We start from the raw sequence: 19,267 nt of genomic DNA on the forward strand, positions 1-19,267 counted from the left end.
GGGCATGTCATTATAGGTGGAAATGTTCAACAACCTAAGAGAATATTATAATTGTTTTTCTCAAAACGCATGTTATAATTCTGCTACAGAAGACTGACGCAGAAAAAAAAGGACAACCTATAGTCTAGAATTTGTGACATACTGTAACATTGGCGTTCTGCTGCTTAAATAAACACAATAATCAGTTTGATGCCACCAGAAATATATTTGCAGGGACTGTTGCATACATATTTTAAACCACGCCATGCAGAAAACACAATCCTGTTTGGTTTTTTTGGCTCGCCAAAGAAGATAACAGACAATCCATTGTAAAATATTGAGAAGTATGTGGGCATTAATAGAAAACGGTAACAATGTTTTTGAAGGACACTGATGCTACGAGTAGGGTTGGGATCCAGAACCGGATCCAACTTTGAGTAACCAGACATAGGTTCCATCACATTTGGAACCGTTTCCGGAACTGGTCTGAGTTGGTATGTGGACTTCACGTCCGCTATACAATTACAATACTGGTGGTTCTCACACTTGTTTTTTATTTCAAGGACCACCATAACTCATCCATTTGTACACTCTCAGAGTTACAGACCTGTAAGGGTCAATTTGGAACCCCCTCAAGTAACTCAGAGGGTCCTTGGACCTCACTTTGAGAACCACTACAATAATATGTGTACAATACTGTATGTATGATTGAATTAGTGTTTATAAAAAAATCGAATGAAGGCCAAAAGTATACCGGTTTCTTTTTTAAATATAGGGAATCGTTAAAGAGAACCGTTAAGGAATCAGACCGTTAAGAGGGAATTGTTAAGGAACCTGAATCATTAAAATCCTAAAGGATCCCAACCCTATAGCTATGAGATGTAAGGCCTGACAGACCAACAGAACATCCAGGAATGAGAGGACAAATATTTTTATTTCGTCACTGTCGGGTGGAAACCTTGTATATGCAAAACAATTACTTTTCAGGAAAGGGGAAAAAACAGAAAAGAGAACCTGTGTTCCAATGGATTCAATGTAGTGATTTAGTCACAAGCTCTTGTTAATACACTTCATTGGTCAAACATTCATAAAACCCACAGACACACTTAACCACTTTAACTTTAAATTCTTTCAAAAATAGCAGGTCGACAAGCATGAACTAGATTGGCTATTTTTGCAACTGTTTTGCAACTGTGAAATTCATTCACGAAAAAAAAACATAAAAAGTTGAAACATGGAGATACAAGGTTTCTGCCCGACAACAACAATGTCATGCTTGTAAAAGGCAATACAGTCAGGAAGCTACCACTCATGTAAATATACTGTATTGTAGAACAACAATAAGAGCCACAGATACAAAGTAGAAAAATATATTAGGCTGTAATTAAGTGTTGAGATAAGTACATGGAACAGTTTGAAAAACTGCCAGAGTTCATTTCCCCTGTTCCTCCGCTTAAAAAGGCACTGCACTTCTGATGTATTATTCACTTAATCGCACAAATATGAAAAAGAACCACCAACAGACAAGACAAAGTAATTAGACTAGTAAATGTAATCACACTGCACAGCACAGCTTTGATTACTAATGACGTTTTTGTTTGCTTGCGTCTTTTATCAGATCTTTTGGAGAAGGACACTACTCCTAAACGTCAGTACGGACTATGTATTGACCAGGGTAACAATATCATAAGTCACTGAATCAACCTCAGGGCCTCGCAAATTCGCAACACAGATGTAAAACTTCTGGACTTTTCCAAAGATCTCTACTGATGATATTTGATATTTATTTGTCCACACAGTATTAGGAGGCTATAGAAAGACGGGAGAGAGAGCGAAAAAGAGCGAGAGAGCAGTGGTTCACAAAGTGAGGTCCTGGAACCCCCAGGGTCCCTGAGGGTCCGCAGCTATTGATAGTGACTGACATTTGGTTCCAATTGTACACTCTCAGAGTTATGGGGGTCCGTGGCCATACTAAACCGGGGGTGGGGGGGGTCCTTGAAATGAAAAAGTTAGAGAAGCAGCGATGTAGAGAGTGCTGCTCAGGCAGCGAGAGCAGGACAGGACATAGGCTGGACTCCTTTAATCTCCAGGCCTTTGTTGAACTGGACCTCCATGGTCTTGCCGCCCTTGGTGATCTTTAGGTTTCTCATACAGCCTCGGAATGAGGCGCTGGTAGAGAGAGCTGCCTGATGAAGTCCATCTGGAGAGAGAGAGAGAGAGAGAGAGAGAGAGAGAGAGAGGAAGAGATACCCTAAGTGAGTGATTCAGGCAGAAAAGGCATGCATGAACACAATGGAGACAGGAAAGAGAGATTGGATGCGTCCGAAACCACATACTAACGTACTACATACTACACGGTATGTGATGTTCAGCATACTGTTTAGTATCTACTAAGCACTAAGCAAGTAGGGTTACACTTCTGACATACTATGGCGGTTAGTAAAGCACCCCATCTGGTGGCAAAGCAGAGTTACTACACACCCTTGCCACCAGTGCAAATTTCAGCTAACCTTTCCTGTCCCTGATACTGACAAGATATGACCATGATACTGACTATGATACTGATTATGATACTGACCATGATACTGACAAGAGATACTGACCATGATACTGACCATGATACTGACAAGAGATACTGACCATGACACTGACATGATACTGATTGTGATACTGACAGTGATATTGACCATGATACTGTCATGACACTGACAACATTTACAAAACTAGTTTACACTCAGAATGACAAGGGTGAGTATAAAATGTTTCGGCTATCTAGCCTTCGGCACTGACTATGGTGCTGCATACTAAGTAATTAGGCATACTAAATAGTATGTGCACCATAGTCATTAACATAGTCAGCATCATAATCAACGCCATAGTCAGCACCATAGTCATTAACATAGTCAGTACCATAATCAACGCCATAGTCAGCACCATAGTCATTAACATAGTCAGCACCATAGTCATTAACATAGTCAACACCATAGTCATTAACATAGTCAGCATCATAGTCAGCACCATAGTCATTAACATAGTCTGCATCATAGTCAGCACCATAGTCATTAACATAGTCTGCACCATAAGCAACGACATAGTCAGCACCATAGTCATTAACATAGTCAGCACCATAATCAACACCATAGTCAGCACCATAGTCATTAACATAGTCAGCATCATAGTAAGCACCATAGTCATTAACATAGTCTGCACCATAATCAACGCCATAGTCAGCACCATAGTCATTAACATAGTCAGCATCATAGTAAGCACCATAGTCATTAACATAGTCAGCACCATAATCAACGCCATAGTCATTAACATAGTCAGCACCATAGTCATTAACATAGTCTGCACCATAGTCAGCACCATAGTCATTAACCATGGTCAGCACCATATTCAGCAGTAGTATGTCATTTCTGACGGGGCCATTGTGAGCGAGGGAGAGGGTGTTCTAAATTGACATGTGTCCCATACCAGGATGTCCCCCTACGTAGATGGGGTCGTTGGTATCGCAGGCATTGGAGCGTGCATTGGGACTCTCTGCCTGGATCTTCTTGCCGTCAACCACCAGCTCCAGCCTGTGACGCTGCTTGTTGGCAGTGACCGAGTGCCACTGTCCGTCACACAGGCCCGCCCCCTCTGGCTCATACTCGGCTGTGATTCGTCCAGCTCCGTTGTCGACATGGAACAGCAGCTGAGGGGAATGGGGGGACACAGAGAATGTGAATTAACTCAGTGGTTCTCAAAGTGGGGTGCAGGGACTCCCCTGAGGGGGTTCCAGGGGGTCCCTATAGCTAAATGATTCATAGTTAAGAACCAAATGGACCCTTATGGGTTTGTAACTCTGTTACTGGCTGTTTTCCACTACGAAGGGAGACACAGAACCTTCCATAACCTGAAACCTTCCAAAACCTGTGAAGTTCCGTGTTTGTTTTTGCTTGTTTATTTTTGCCATTATAACAAGAACCACCACTGAAGGTACGTCATAAAAATATGACGTACCTGTTGTGAGCTTGTAGATCTGCTATTTTAGCTATTAGAGAACATTTTGGAAAGTACAAGTTCTGAGTTTTGAGGTCTCAGGTTTAGTACCACCTACTGAGCAGGGAAGATTCTGAGCTTGTAGATTGGCCAAATGTATATAGGGCAGAAGTGGTTAATATATGTTTTGTAATAATAATCTAAATCTACAAAGTAACTAAAGTAAAAGTACCACAAAATTGTACTTAGGTACAGTACTTGAGTACACGTACTTAGTTACTTTCCACCACTGCCCAAATTAGGTTCTGAGAACCTTATCTGAAACCGAGCCGCAGCGCATGGAAACAAATGCTGAACCTGTGAAATAATACTAACAACGGTTCAGCATTTGTTTCCATGTCTAACATATCATGTTAGACAGGCATAACAAACTGGGGATCCTTGAAATGAAAAAGTTTCAGAATCACTGACTTAATCGATGTAGCTAGCAGCATAAATATTCATGTCATTTTATTTTGGGTTACTTGATAAATCATTTTATTTGTTGAACATGGCATCAGCGTCAGGGGACATTGGGAACGTTAACCGAATATCACGTTGACTTATATGGGCTTGGATAGGCCGCGTGTGGATGTGTGTGTGTGTGTGTGTGTGTGTGTGTGTGTGTGTGTGTGTGTGTGTGTGTGTGTGTGTGTGTGTGTGTGTGTGTGTGAGTCCATATACGCGCACACACCTTGCCCTGGTTGATCTCCAGGCCCAGTCCCTCGTTGCCCTGGTTACTGACTGCCAACAGAACCCCGTTAGTTCTGCTGGTTCTGAACTCCAGAGATATACTGACATCTAGACCCACTCTGTAGGTCGACACTACACACACACACACACACACACACACACACACACACAGGGAGAGAGACAGAGGGAGAGATGTTATTAAACTGGGTTAAATTAAATTAAATTAATTCTTTATCAAATGATTGATTATCTATTATTGTTTTAATAATCCATTAAATAGATGACTTTGATGAACTGTTGCAGCCATCATAGTTGAATGGGAATCCCACCTGCTTTGAGGTAGCCACTGCCATCGAAATAGGTCCCCGTCTCCGTGGAGACGAAGCAGCTTCCGACCATGTGACTGCCAGTGGGCGTGGCCATGTCCAGGTTGAAGTGTTCGATTTCCTGTTTTTCTGCTGGTATCAACAAGCATTCAGATGTTTTACTTATAAGTAACAACGTACAAATACTCTGTTACAAGTAAAAGTCCTGCCTTTAACATTTGACTAAAATGTTAAAAGGTAAAAGTACCATGAAATTCTAAAATATAATCTACAAGCTCACAAAGAGTTGCAATGCAACGCATTATTTAGATCTGCTGTTTTAGCTATTTAAACACTTGACCTCTATATACTTCCCTGTAGACCGGAGTCCCCCAGGGATCTATAACGGGCCCCCCTCCTTTTTACACCAAATCTCTTCTCCAGAAATAGGTGATTATGCTTATCGTTGTTGCACAAACTGATCTGCTATTTTTGAATTTGAATCATATGAACATTATGCGGTTATATATATACATATATGAACATATGAGGTTTCCACCCGACAGCAACATTATGGAAGACATGCATCAAAGCTTGGCATACAATCACCAACCACTGATAGTAGGACAGTGTCATGAGGCATATGATCACAATGGACTCTTTTTTTTGCTCGAGACCCAAGAGAGAAATTAGACGATTGCCGGTGAAAATAGCAGATCTACAAGTTCTGAGGTTGTAGATCTGCTAATTTCACTACTTCTTAACACATTGACTGCCAGAGTTTATTCCAAATTTACCCCCTTGACTGCCAGCGATTTGCGTGTTTTTTTGTTTTCTCTGTTTTCTCATTTAAATGCATTTAAGTTTCTTTTTCCCATGATTTTGAACACATACGACGATCGACCAGCAGAGCGCAGCAAAATGACACCCTCGATGACTCGCTGACTCGCCCCCCCCCCTCCCTCCAGGCTCAAACAGTGAAAACAACATGAACCGGATGTGAATGTCTTCGACAATCTCTGATCGGCTTGTGATACGATGTGATACACGACGACGATGCCTGATCGTCACTCGGACCAAAGAAAATAAAAGGGGAGCTCTCCCTTTGTATTTTATAGCGTGTGAAAAAAAGTGTTTTTCTCTATTCTGGACGAAAATGACCGGAGAAAAACAATGTGACCCGGAAACGATTTTTTTTTTTTACATCCGGCTTCGGGTGAGTGTGACGTAGATGGAAAACGAAAGTGATGATTAAAAGTAAACAGACCCGCGCGATCACAGATGAAACCAATGAAAATACCTAATATCGAGTTAACTCGATCTAGGCAGTCAAGCGCTGGATTCCTAATATCGAGTTAACTCGATCTAGGCAGTCAATGTGTTAAACGCTTTTATGAAAACCTTTTATGGAAATGTATTTGATTTTCTGATCTTATTTATGAAATACTTTTGAAAAATGTTGGAATTGTTTTTAATTGAGGAAAAGTTGTGAAAGAAAAAAAGTGAATATTTACTTGCAACCCACAAATATCTGTCCGCGACCCACAAATGGGTCCCGACCCACTGTTTGGGAAACAGTGCTATAGATAAATGCATTACCTGGAACCGATGGTTTAAGGTTCACACCGTGTCCTGACATCCTAAAGTTACGAATGCAGCCGTTGATACTGTAGAGAATCTAGACAGAGAGAGAGACGTACACACAATAGTGTTACTGTACATTGTTTTCTAGTGTGTGTGTGTGTGTGTGTGTGTGTGTGTGTGTGTGTGTGTGTGTGTGTGTGTGTGTGTGTGTGTGTGTGTGTGTGTGTGTGTGTGTGTGTGTGTGTGTGTGTGTGTGTGTGTGTGTGTGTACATGTGTACATGTGTGTGTAATTACCGGTCCTATCCTCTTGGTGGTATAGTTGGGCGGCAGTCCACCCAAATAAACAGTTCCCACCACATCCAGCAAGTCAGCCTGGAGAAGAGAGGAGAATAAGAAAAGAGTAGAGGTCGACAGGAGAGAGGGAGAGAGGGAGAGAGGGAGAGAGAGAGAGATTATATCATTGTACAAATAAAACATCTAATATATCTAAAAATCTATTTATTTTACACAACTGTATTGGATACACTCATGACAGACATAGGGGTAGGTAGTACTAAGAGCCATGTAAAGAAGTAGGTACTGGAGTACACAGATGTATCTTGAGTATCATGCAGGTAGTCATATGGGTTATGTGTGTGTGGTTGCAATATTGTCTGGAAGGAAAAGTTATACTTAATTACACTTGGTTGTGCACGGGTGTCGCGCACCAAGAATAGGCAACATATAAGCTCAAAACGGGTCGCGCTGCCACACGTTGTGACTGTGAGCTCGTAGATTGGCTATTTTCGGTGCATGACACCTGTGCACAACTAATTATGGATCAGACGTAAAGGCTGACAGAGACAGTAACGTACCTTCTTAGGACTGATTATCACTTTGTTGTTTACGTTGTCGACGGACAGCTGACCTCTCTTGTGCGTACGCAACACCTTGACCTGATGTCAGACGAAACATTGAAGACAGTGAGGATAGATTAAGGCAGAGGATGGAGGTAAGTACAATATAACACTTATAATAATGACCAACACTGCATTTATCACTGTGAGCTTTGTCATAAACAAATACGACTTGACCACTTAAGTGTGATTTCTTTTTAGAGAGCAAAAATATTACATCTACAAGCTGTGTGTAACACGTTGTGAGCTCGTAGATCTAGCATTTAAAACTGTTTTTGAAAAAATACAATAAAACTAAGACATAACACAGTAGATACAGTATACAGTATATATATTCTTTCCGCCTATAATGCCAAGCCCAAAATGTCCTCTCTCTTCTATGACATTAACCTACAGTATTATAAACCATCCCGGTCGTGTGAATTCACATTTTCATGGTCTGCAGAAGACATGGGAAAATGTAAATTCACGTGACCGGGATGGTTTACCAGGCTAACAGTATTCACTCAGTGTGTCAGTGTGCCTGCAGTGTGTCACTGTTCTCTGCATGCACATTAATTCTGACTGCTTCTATCTTGTAACAAAACAAGCCCAGATCTCATATTAAATGAATATTATTCAAAGGTGTTTATTTTTCAATTTACATTAATTTCAAAGTCTGAAGTCACCACACCGTCTTTCAGGTTCAGGCGATCTTTCTTCGCTGCTGCAAATATTCAAACATGACATGACTCATGGCCCGTCACTTGTCAAGGACAGCTGACTAACTAACAGTGGAACGCTGGCTTCAGTTCTCACCGACCAAATAGGAATCACACATAGGTGACAGAATCTTTAATTATGGACAAAGGCAGGCCTCCAGCAAATATTGTGTGTATGAAAATGTGAACTTAGGTAAAGAATGGAGCAGTGAGTGAATGAGCCAGCTCACCTTGTGCCAGGTCCCATCGTTGATAGAGAGGGGAATGCAGCCAGATATGTTCCCATTACCCAGGTCAAAGGCCAGACACACATGGCCTTCCTTTATCTGGAGGAGGAGAGAGAGAGAGAGAGAGAGAGAGAGAGAGAGAGAGATAGAGAGAGAGATAGAGATAGAGATAGAGATAGAGATAGAGATAGAGATAGAGAGAGAGAGAGAGAAATGGATGGATGTTAGATTGCTATCATGTCTCAAATCATAACGCATGTCCCCCCCTTTATTAGTTGTCTGTACAATAGTCTGAATGTATAATATCGTTGGTGGAAACCTTGTATGTCCAAAACCGTTCCTTTTTTACTATTATTTTGAAACAAATTTAAAGTAGCAAAAATAGACGATCTACAAGCTCACAGTCGCAACGCGATGCAAGCGTTGTGAGCTTGTAGATCGGCTATTTTCACTACTTTTGTGCAACACTCTTGTATGGACGCCCTGTTGAAGACCCCTGATGTATTGTGAAGACAGATGTGACAGATGTACTAGTATATAGACCAAGTATAGGGTTGGTTCAACCACTGCTGGTGTGAATTGAGGTTAAGAGTGATGGAGCTGCAGCATACCTGGATGGTAACAAAGTCTGCATGGTTGAATCTGGCCATGTAGAAAACGAGTCCAGATTCCTCCTTAGTCCTGAGCTCAAACTCAAATATCAGCCTGACGCACGCACGCACGCACGCACGCACGCACGCACGCACACACACACACACACACACACACACACACACACACACACACACACACACACACACACACACACACACACACACACACACACACACACACACACATGAATTTCATGGTCATAAATAAGTACATTTGGATATGGCTGGATAATCATCTCGCTGCACCTTGCGTTGAACATCTAAAATAGTGAAAGTGAGACATTTACAGTATAGGAAACCAGCCTGCCATTTAGCATACACACACATCAATACATCACATTACTCACATTCAGCTGAAATAAAGCTGTCTGCTCAGTTCACATCAATGCTTTGCAACAGGGTAATTATTTAGAAAAAGAACAAATGCTCGGGCTACATGCCCTTCATCATCTGATGAAGGGCGTGTAGCCCGAAATGTCACACAAGGCAGAGCTAGATCCCAATTAGACTATTTTGGAAAGTTAAGTTGCTAACATACCTGTTTAGCCTGTTTAGCCTGTTTAACTCATAGTGCCTAACATTCTCTTGAGTACTGGAGTGTGGAGTACAGCGCAGTCTCTCCATAAAGGGAATACACTCAGACACACCTACTGTACTCCTGGAGTACAGGGTGTGTGTCACGGAGTGTCAAGACACTGTACCGTTCACCCAGAATGCAACCTGCTACCTCAAAGGGTTGTGACTTTATGTGGACTGAAATGGCATACTTCGTTCTGACTTTGGCGTCGTCAAAGGCGAAGCTCATGTGGCTGTTCTTGGTGAGTCCGAACTGGTAGGCCTTCTCCATGGCTGGAGCCAGACCCGGTCCACACGAATCCTGAAAAATGGATATACATGCGTCAGGTACAAGTACAGTATGTCAGTCAAACTCAAAGAAACCCATATGGATTAGAACCATCACGGCAGTCAAAAGCGAACCCTGGGGTTCCTTAGATTGGACAATATATACAGATCAGTAATAGAGACAGTCATCAGGACATGGGTGGCAAGGTTCTAACATAACTTTGTTTATATCTTGAGAAAGCAAACATTGAAGCATTAGACAGATGGAATCCAGGTGTGTTTCTTTTTTGATGTGACAAAGTGAAGTTAAGGTAATATATATAAGATAACTTATTAGACCCTCCAGAAAAATGCGATTATGCGATCGCATTTTTTACCGCATAATCAGCAAAATGTCGCATAATTATGCGGTGGTAACGTTTTTTCAAAAAGGCTGCATCGCATAATATGCGCTTCGCATCGCATATTTCCGCATATTTTGCAACTTTTCACATATTTCGCAACTTCCCGCAATTTCACCGCATAAAATTGCATATTCATCGCAAAATCAATGATTTTAGCCCGCATAATCAAGGATTTTTGAGCGTTTTTCTGGAGGCTCTAACTTATGGTAATGCAATACTACTGATGTGTGACCTGAAGATGTCAGTGTTGTGACATGGTCGTAACATAACGTAGCCTTTGAGAGCAACAGCTTTCACTTTGTCTTCTCCTGTCCTTTATCTCCTCCTTTTTTTAAATCATTATTTCCACCAATTCCAACACATTTTGCTTCTTTTGCTTTCTTTCCTCCTTTTTCTGATCTCCCCTTTCCATTCCTACTCCCACCTTTACTCTCTTCTCCTGCACTTTCCTTTACTATTCTCTCATTTACTTAATTTCCTATTCTCTCTCCTCTGCTCTCCTCTTCATATCAGCCCTCATGGAGATCAAGTTCAAGTTGACATCCATCTCATTCTCCAGTCCTTCATTATCAAAGCATGAGTGTAGTTCACTTCGTGACCACACTGTGTCACTGTTGTAGCACGTACAGCTTTCTCAGCTCAACCACTCAACCACTTTTCTATTTGCTTTTCCCTCTTCTTCACCTCTTGTTTTCTTTTTTTCTATCTCTGCACTCACAGTTTCCATTTCTCCTGCTCTCGGCTCTTCTCTCCCTTTCCTTTCCTTTCTTTGTCTCCTCTCCTCTCCTCTCCTCTCCTCTCCTCTCCTCTCCTCTCCTCAAGGCTCAGGTACTGTTAAGTAATACAAAGCTGCTGTGTGTGTGTGTATATTAACTATAAAATGAGTGTGTGTGTGTGTGTGGTGTGTGAGTGTACTGTATGTGTGCTTGTGTGTGAGGACGCGTGCGTATGTGCGCGTCTTCGTCTCTTCCCTCTCGTTGTCTTGAACGAGTGAAGACACTACCCGGTGCCGTGACCTTGCTTTGTAACGAGCGTTGCTCACCTCTTATCACGCTCTCTTCGTCCTCGTATCCCCCCTCTCTCCCCCCCACTCTCCTCTAAGTAACAAAAGGGAGACGTAGTTCGTTCTGGAAACTCGTTCCTCTCTGTGCCCACCGTCCTCTTTCCACGGCCTTTCCATTAACCCATTAAGACCTGAGGCCGATTCTACAAAATGTCAGTTGACACTGACAGTTTTTTGAAAAAAACGCAATTTGCTATATCAGTGGTTATCAAACTTATTCATGTCAAGGACCCCCAAAATCATATGTATTTGATTCGTTACAGGGACCCCCAGGAGCAAAGATTTGAGTTACAAATGTTTGCTTTAAAAATATATACTACTATGAGCGCTACTATGAGCGCTACTATGAGCGCTACTATGAGCGCTACTATGAGCTTGTATATCTGCTATTTTTGAATAGCCAAAGAAATCTAAAACGACAGATGCGTTCCCGGTCTTAAAGGGTTAAAGACGACAAAAGGAGGACGTCACTCTGTTCAGAGGGACCAGCCTCTCTCTCTCTCTCTCTCTACCTCTCTCTCTCTCTCTCTCTCTTGTCATCTTACGGTTTCCTCTCCTCCTGGCTGCGCCCCCCCACCCCCCCCCCCCCTCCATCCATCCATGCTTCCATTAAGCTAACAATGGGCAGACGGGCTCCTATTCAGAGGGCTTTGCCTTTGGTTGGAGGTCACGCCAATAGAATCTCAAGTCATTCAGACAAGTTTTTGTATATGCCTATGTGTGTATGTATAATCTGCGTGCGTGTGTGTGTGTGCGTGAGTGAGTGTGTGTGCGTGTGTGTTCGCGCGTGTGTGCGTGTGTGTGTGTGTGTGTGTGTGTGTGTGTGTGTGTGTGTGTGTGTGTGTGTGTGTGTGTTGGAGGGGGGGGGGATACTTCTTATTCTCTTGCATTGCTACGGGTCAAAACATGGAGCTCAGAAGTGAATTTCTTCCCACCCTTAGGTTTTGTATGATGTTTCTTTGTTTTTTTCTTCTTCTTCTTCTTTCTTTTACATGGGTGGTTGTAGCTTATAGTGGTTAGAGAGAGCGTCTGGTAATCAGACGGTCACTGGTTCACCACCCGCCCGCTCATGCCAACCTATCGAAGTGTCCCTGAGCAAGACACTAACAGCCAGTGAACCACTTAAGGCTGACTTCGTCGCGCTGCTCATTGTGAGCTTGTAGATCAGGTATTTCAGAAAAAAACATTATACATTTTTTGAAAGATTTTGCCTAAAATGATGGCAAGCCCAAAATAGGCCAGTTTGAAAGTGGTTAATGCAGTGTCCACATCGAGAAACATGACAACTGACGCGAATCCAGGCCACTGTTTGAAATCTCATTGAGAACGTGAAGAGGCAGGGATGTCCGATGTTTTTACAGACATAACAATGTGGTGGTATAGGCTTGTTTTGTTCCTGCTTACCCCCCACATTCAATCACCAGACTGTTGGAAATGAAGGCCTCTGTGTGTTTTCAAGAGAAGAGATATGTATTTATTTATGTCATTATCCAAGTGTCTTGGCCCAGTTGTCATGTTTCTTCCCTTTAGAAAGGAGGTGTCATTCACTGCCGACATTTTGTTTTGTATTTGTTGTTCATATGTACTATTGTGATATTTTTATGCTATGTTGATGAATTGAATACATAGGTCCACAATGGAGTCCCCAGGACTTTTTTGTGTTATCCTTTTAACCTAATTGTCGGACTGTGCCTTGTGCTGTTTACATTTCTCTGACTGATAAAGTATTCAATTAATCAAAAAGACAATCCAATCATCACTAGTAGGCACTTGGAACTTGTTCTTCGCATAGAGAGTGTGCATGCGTGCGTGCGCGCGCATGTGTGTGTGTGTGTGTGTGTGTGTGTGTGTGTGTGTGTGTGTGTGTGTGTGTGTGTGTATACCGTGTCGGGGGCAGGCTCCTGGGTAACGGTGGGAGGGGCAGCAGCAGAGGTTACAGTGGGCGCGGGGGGAGCAGGGAGCGTGGCTTCCTATAGGCCGCGGGGTCAGTGGGAGGGGATAGCAGAGGTTAGTGATGATGGCTGCACAGCCAATCAGAATGGCCACAGCGTGCATGACACTCACAGAGCCCCCGTCCAATCAGCACCGTGGCATGTACCCAAAGATGTCATGACAAACGGCTCCGAAAGAACACAAACATGATTTATTAGGATTTATTCTCAGAACATGTGAATGGACAAGGCTTGAGGTTAATAGCTCTGACACCGATAAATCATCAGTGGTGGAAAAAGAATATTCCCATTTTTTACTTGAGTAAAAGCATCAATACCACAATTTCTTTTCAAATGTATAAAATGTATAAAAATCTTTTGAAAATAGCAGATCCACAGCACATTGTGAGCTTGTAGATTGGCTGTTTTCAAATGGCCAAAATGTATATAGGGTTGAAGTGGTTTATTGTGGTATTGTGGTATGTTTTGTAATAATAATACAAATCTACAGTACCTAGTAGTAGTACCTAAAGTTGTCAAATAATTGTAGTCGAGTAAAACCATAATTGCCTGAGTAGTTGAGTAGTGGAGTAGAAGTAAGCAAATGAGTAAATGTACGTAGTTACTTTACACCACTGTAAATCCTTATATTTCACAGTTGCACCTGTTGAACTCTATTATACTTCATTGTGCGTCAATAGCGAAAATAGCCGATCTAAAAGCTCTCAATCCCTCGTGTTGCGATGGGTTGTGAGCTTGTAGATCGTCATTTTTTGCCAAATGTATGTCTACTTTTGCCTATTATAACATGCTAGAGTTAATTTTAATTAAAGGCATAATATGTAATGTTGCCCTGTGTTTACATAACAAAACAATATTTATTTTCCCCAATCATTTTGTTTCCCTCTCTACCAGCCATCATCAGCCACTGGAGTAGTGTGGTGGTGTTTACCTACAGAAACACACTGCCCTCTCGCTGTATTTGAGTGTTTTCACTGTGTAGTTTTGTTAGACAGAGAAGTTTTTGGGCAACCAAAACAAACAGTGTGCAGGTAAACACCCCCACACTACTCCAGTGGCTGATGACTGCTGGTATAGAGAGAATTATGATGGGTAACAAATGTGTACATTGTTTTGTTATAAACACAGGGCAACATTACATACTATGCCTTTAAGGAACTGTGCTAAATCTGATTAACTGAAATGGTCAAAGTTTAAATGTGATGTAACATAAGGTGCATATGGGCCACAAGGTTATACATTTCTATTTGTGACCCAAGCGTCCCATTATGCTTGTGCCTCCCCGCTCCACTGAAGTTCTATTAGGATGTTCTATTTGGCACTATTAAGACTAATTCCTTCTTAGAATGCAGATACTGTAGTATAGCACTAGGCTACATTAGTGGATAAGAATTGAATATTAAACTGCCTATTATGGACACTAATTAGAATACTAATTCATCAATCTGGGGTTGCTAACAACATATAGCCTGCCTGCATTATAAACCAGAGGAACTGTAGCACACCTAGAACAGCAGATGAGAAATATAGCAGGCGTTTTGTAGCGCTGTGTCGGTGTACCGCATGACATACTGGTTTCATTTAGCAGCTGACTGACGGCTAACCTATGGCTGGTCTATATATCACGAAGCAGGTGAACTACTGCCAGCCTATTCTAATTCTGCAGAAATGCAGTGACTAACAGCCTTGTCAGCCCTCTTAGCTTGGCACCTAAATGCTAACCTGGAGAGCTATGGCGGCAGGGAGGGTCGTAAAGCATAAAGCCGCGTGCGGCAGCAGAGCTAGCCTAGCGTAGCGCGGCGCCGTGGCTCTGCACTCTGCTGTATATGATAGCCTTTCAGAGGTCTGGCCCGTTGGATCAGGGCTAAAGGCACAATAAAGCAGACTTAATGGGCCGTGCAACTGCTGTGTGATGGAGCGCTAAGCTAACACAGCGAGGCCATGACTGCCCTTTATCACACAGAAATAGCCGTGTGTGTGAAAGACAGGAGGTTTGGTGTGTGTTTATACTTTTATATTATGCTTGCATTATGTTTACACTTGCGTGAATAGTCTTTTTAATGGTTAATTTATTTAATGCTTTATTTATTTTTTATTAAGTTAATTTTTTTCACGCAATAAAAACAAAAACAGGTCAGTGATAAAAGGTCACATTGTGAGTATCCTAGATTACATAAATGTTTTAAGTGTGTGTGTGTGTGTGTGTGTGTGTGTGTGTGTGTGTGTGTGTGTGTGTGTGTGTGTGTGTGTGTGTGTGTGTGTGCGTGCGTGCCACTACTTACGGTAGCGACCGCCGGAGGTGGCGTGGCGGGGGCCGGGGTCGGAGCAGGGGCCGGTTTAGGCTCCTCCTCTCCCTCGTCAGGCCCCTCCCCTTCATCTGGGAGGACGGCGGGCGGGGGAGGGGGCGCTAGGTTGGGGCACTGACCTATTTCAGCATTCTCAAAAGACACCGGCTGGGCGAAGTCTGAGAGACTGGGGGGAGCGGAGAGGAGGGGCAGACAGGCAGGCAGACAGACAGGCGGGCATGAATATATTGAGGAATTACAGTGTCAACTATGAGTTCAAAAGCGACCTCTGTTAGAAATGAGGTCATATGGCAGTGAGAAGATCACACACACACACACACACACACACACACACACACACACACACACACACACACACACACACACACACACACACACACACACACACACACACACACACACACAGGGATGAAAGATGAGTGTAAGCATTTGAGTTATGAGTGTGTTTATGATACTGGACAGCTCTATTACTGCTGTGAGAGACACTGGGTTTATCATCATCATCATCATCATCATCATCATCATCGCTTCACACAAACAAATTAGCAGGGATTTATTCTCATGCCCGGCCTAGACAGAGCATCAAAATAAAGCCATCCACCACCGTTAGACAACATTATAGGCCCAAATTATTAAAAAAATAACCTTGGCATATATACTTACAGGTGCTATAAGTGATATTTTTGGTTACAACAAAACCATTTTGCCTGCTCATTTATTTCCATTTTCATTTGTTTATCCCTTATATCCTGTGAGTTCTGTATGGGACAGACGGACGGACGGACAGACGGTCACACACACACACAGACCCTGTCATAGACGGCTCTTGCAGAGCCATGCATGTTGTGTAAAAAAAAAAGCAGTCTGGGAAGTGTCCAGCTACAATGGTCAAATGACCAATATAATAAAACCATGAGAGAGAGAGAGACGCGCACATTTCACTAAATTCAGCCACGGGAGAGTCATAACAGAGCTTTTCAAGCCAGCTGTGGTGGCACACTCATAAAATCTTATCTTTACGATCCAATCTAAAAGAAGAAAAAAATATCATATTGAAATGACACCAGCAACCTCAGTTCCCTGTACAATGCTTTGAAACAAGACCAAGCTATAGCTCAGGAACCAGTGTTTGAGCTGTAAGCGCTCAGTTCACTGTCCGGATTACATAAGAGCAGGCTGTAGTGAAACTCAATGGTGTTTTTATGTGTACACAGTATAAGGTGTTATTTTAACCTTTTGTAACACAGAGAGTGTACACATTTGTACACTCTCAGCCTTAAATGAACAATTAAAAGGCTTATAGATAAGGGCGCTCGGGTGGCGCAGTGGTAAAGTGCCTGAGGGGGTTCTATGGGTTCGAATCCACCGCTTTGTTTCTGGGTTTGTCGAGCGTCTATATGAACACGATTGGCCCGTGTTTCGGGGGAATGAAGCCAGCCAGGCGGGAAGGGTGATACTTGTTACTGCACGTACAAGTGGAGGTGTGGACTAAATATATTGCTTGTTCTCCCAAAAATGTATTATGACTTTGAAATAATCATTTAAATAATTTTGTTGGCAAAACTCAGTTTTGTTTACTTCTATTAAGCCGTAAGGTGGTTTCGTTGGGTATGTTTTTTTTTCTTCTTTCTCTCCAAATACTGTAAATTCTTGGAAGGCAGCCATTGCATTACTATGCTACATTTGCAAAACACGTAATTACTACCTTACAGATATAACGTGGAAATAGCAAACCATATCGTCTCTGTCGGGTGGAAACCTCATATGTCTAAAAACTGTTACTGGATTCAAATAAAAAAAATAATAGAAGTAGTAAACGCGCAGTAAAAGTAGTAAGAACAAGCTCGAAACGCAGCGCGAACTTTTGACACTTTTGTGTGACACTGTAGAGTATGATAAAGTCGGGCATTCATTTACGAAAACAACTCAAAAAGTTAAAATATGGAGATAAGAGCGTTCTGCCCGACAGCAACAAATATGCAAGAGAGGTGTTGTAAAAGTGTGATATTATGATCTAGTGGCTGAATGTTGTCTGTTGCCCCTTTGAGATTTGACCGTGCATAAATTCTAGACGAGGAGGGTGACCTACACAGCGTTGACCATGAGGTTCCATATGCAGCCCTGGAAGGGAACGTTGACTCGGTTGGTGGTCAGCTCCACGGCGGCGGGGAAGCCCCCCAGAAACAGACGCTGCAAGGTGAGCGGCTGGTCATCTGGGAGACCCACCTCCCTCTTCGCCTCCTCATCCACCTGCAGCGCAAAGATTCTGAGCACACACACACACACGCGCACGCACGCACGCACGCACGCACGCACGCACACACACACACACACACACACACACACACACACACACACACACACACACACACACGCGTACATCAGACACACACACACACACACACACACACGTACATCACACACAAATGCAAACGGATAATTAGACAATAATATGGAGTAAACGACTTTATTGACTAACGGTCCATAAAATGCCAGTGCTGGAAAGAAACTTAAGTACTCAAGTACTGTACTTAAGTACTTTTTTTTTTTTAAACTTCTACTCCACTATACACCTCAAATAAGGCAAATATTGGACTTTTACTCAACTACAATTATTTGGAAACTTTAGTTACTAGTTGATTTGAGTTATTATTATAAAACAATATTAACCACGTCAGCCCTATAGTATATACTGTATACTAATCTATGTTATTTTCAAAGGATTTTGTTATTACATTTTTGAAAACTTGTGAAATGGGACATTCTGCGTAATGAGTACGATACGTTTACTTTTGCTACATGATATTTTGCAGTATAATTTGATGCCAATACTTATTTTTTACTGAAGTACATTTTGAATACCAGACTTTTACTTGTAACAGAGCATTTCCACAATGCGGTATCGATAATTCGACTATTAACTCAAACATGTGAGTACTTCCTCCACCACAGCGCCCTGACACCAACCTGCCAGGCAGCCTCTCTAGGCGCAGCGAGTGCTCTCTCCCATCATGCAGTAGGCCTTGGTCCAGTCGTCGGATCACGCGGCGCGGCGTGTGGCCGCCGGTGGACAGCAGCACCTCCAGAGAGCCTTTGTTCAGCATGACTGACAGGTACGGCTGAAGGGGGACAGAGAACAATTATTATTACAGCTTTACATGGAGGCTGGATGGATGGATGGATGGATGGGTGGATGGATGGATGGATGGATGGATGGGTGGGTGGATGGGTGGATGGATCCCACAGGGACCAGCAGGTCTTTGCTTTAACCCATTAAGACCTGGAACTTTGTCATTTTTAGATTTGAGCTAAAAAAGCATTATTTTACACTTTGGGCTATTCAAAAATAGCAGATATACAAGCTCGTAGCGCGGCACCGAGTGCCGCGCTACGAGCTTGTAGATCTGCTATTTTTGAAAAATCGTGAAAATGTGTGCAAATCTTTGAATATATATATTTTTAAAGCGAACCGCTTTTAACTCAAATCTTTGCTTCTGGGGGTCCCTGGAACACAATATTTTGATGGGGGTCCGTGGCCAAATACATATCATTTTGGGGGTCCTTGACATGAAAAAGATTGAACACCACTGATATAGAAACGTACGTTTTTCAGAATACTGTTGAGATTTAGGAGACATGT

General features: G+C 42.4%; 1 protein-coding gene across 1 annotated transcript in view; it reads right to left on the reverse strand.

Annotated features, from left to right (window-relative positions):
- Nucleotides 1-736: 736 nt before the first annotated feature.
- Nucleotides 737-19,267, reverse strand: part of lama2 (laminin, alpha 2) — a 278,412-nt gene continuing 259,881 nt past the window's right edge. Inside the window, exons 61-74 of the mRNA XM_084082844.1 lie at nucleotides 18,595-18,746; nucleotides 17,717-17,893; nucleotides 15,604-15,793; nucleotides 13,253-13,339; nucleotides 9,827-9,936; nucleotides 9,018-9,111; nucleotides 8,410-8,505; nucleotides 7,437-7,517; nucleotides 6,877-6,954; nucleotides 6,597-6,675; nucleotides 5,022-5,150; nucleotides 4,694-4,824; nucleotides 3,454-3,673; nucleotides 737-2,179 (exon numbers count right to left, since the gene is read on the reverse strand). Of these exons, the coding sequence (XP_083938970.1) occupies nucleotides 2,019-2,179; nucleotides 3,454-3,673; nucleotides 4,694-4,824; nucleotides 5,022-5,150; nucleotides 6,597-6,675; nucleotides 6,877-6,954; nucleotides 7,437-7,517; nucleotides 8,410-8,505; nucleotides 9,018-9,111; nucleotides 9,827-9,936; nucleotides 13,253-13,339; nucleotides 15,604-15,793; nucleotides 17,717-17,893; nucleotides 18,595-18,746 (1,785 nt within the window). The 3' untranslated portion in view covers nucleotides 737-2,018. The remainder of the gene's footprint in view (nucleotides 2,180-3,453; nucleotides 3,674-4,693; nucleotides 4,825-5,021; nucleotides 5,151-6,596; nucleotides 6,676-6,876; nucleotides 6,955-7,436; nucleotides 7,518-8,409; nucleotides 8,506-9,017; nucleotides 9,112-9,826; nucleotides 9,937-13,252; nucleotides 13,340-15,603; nucleotides 15,794-17,716; nucleotides 17,894-18,594; nucleotides 18,747-19,267) is intronic.

The sequence above is a fragment of the Gymnoscopelus microlampas genome, assembly GCF_963454915.1.
Source record: "Gymnoscopelus microlampas genome assembly, chromosome: 16".
NCBI lineage: Eukaryota > Metazoa > Chordata > Actinopteri > Myctophiformes > Myctophidae > Gymnoscopelus > Gymnoscopelus microlampas.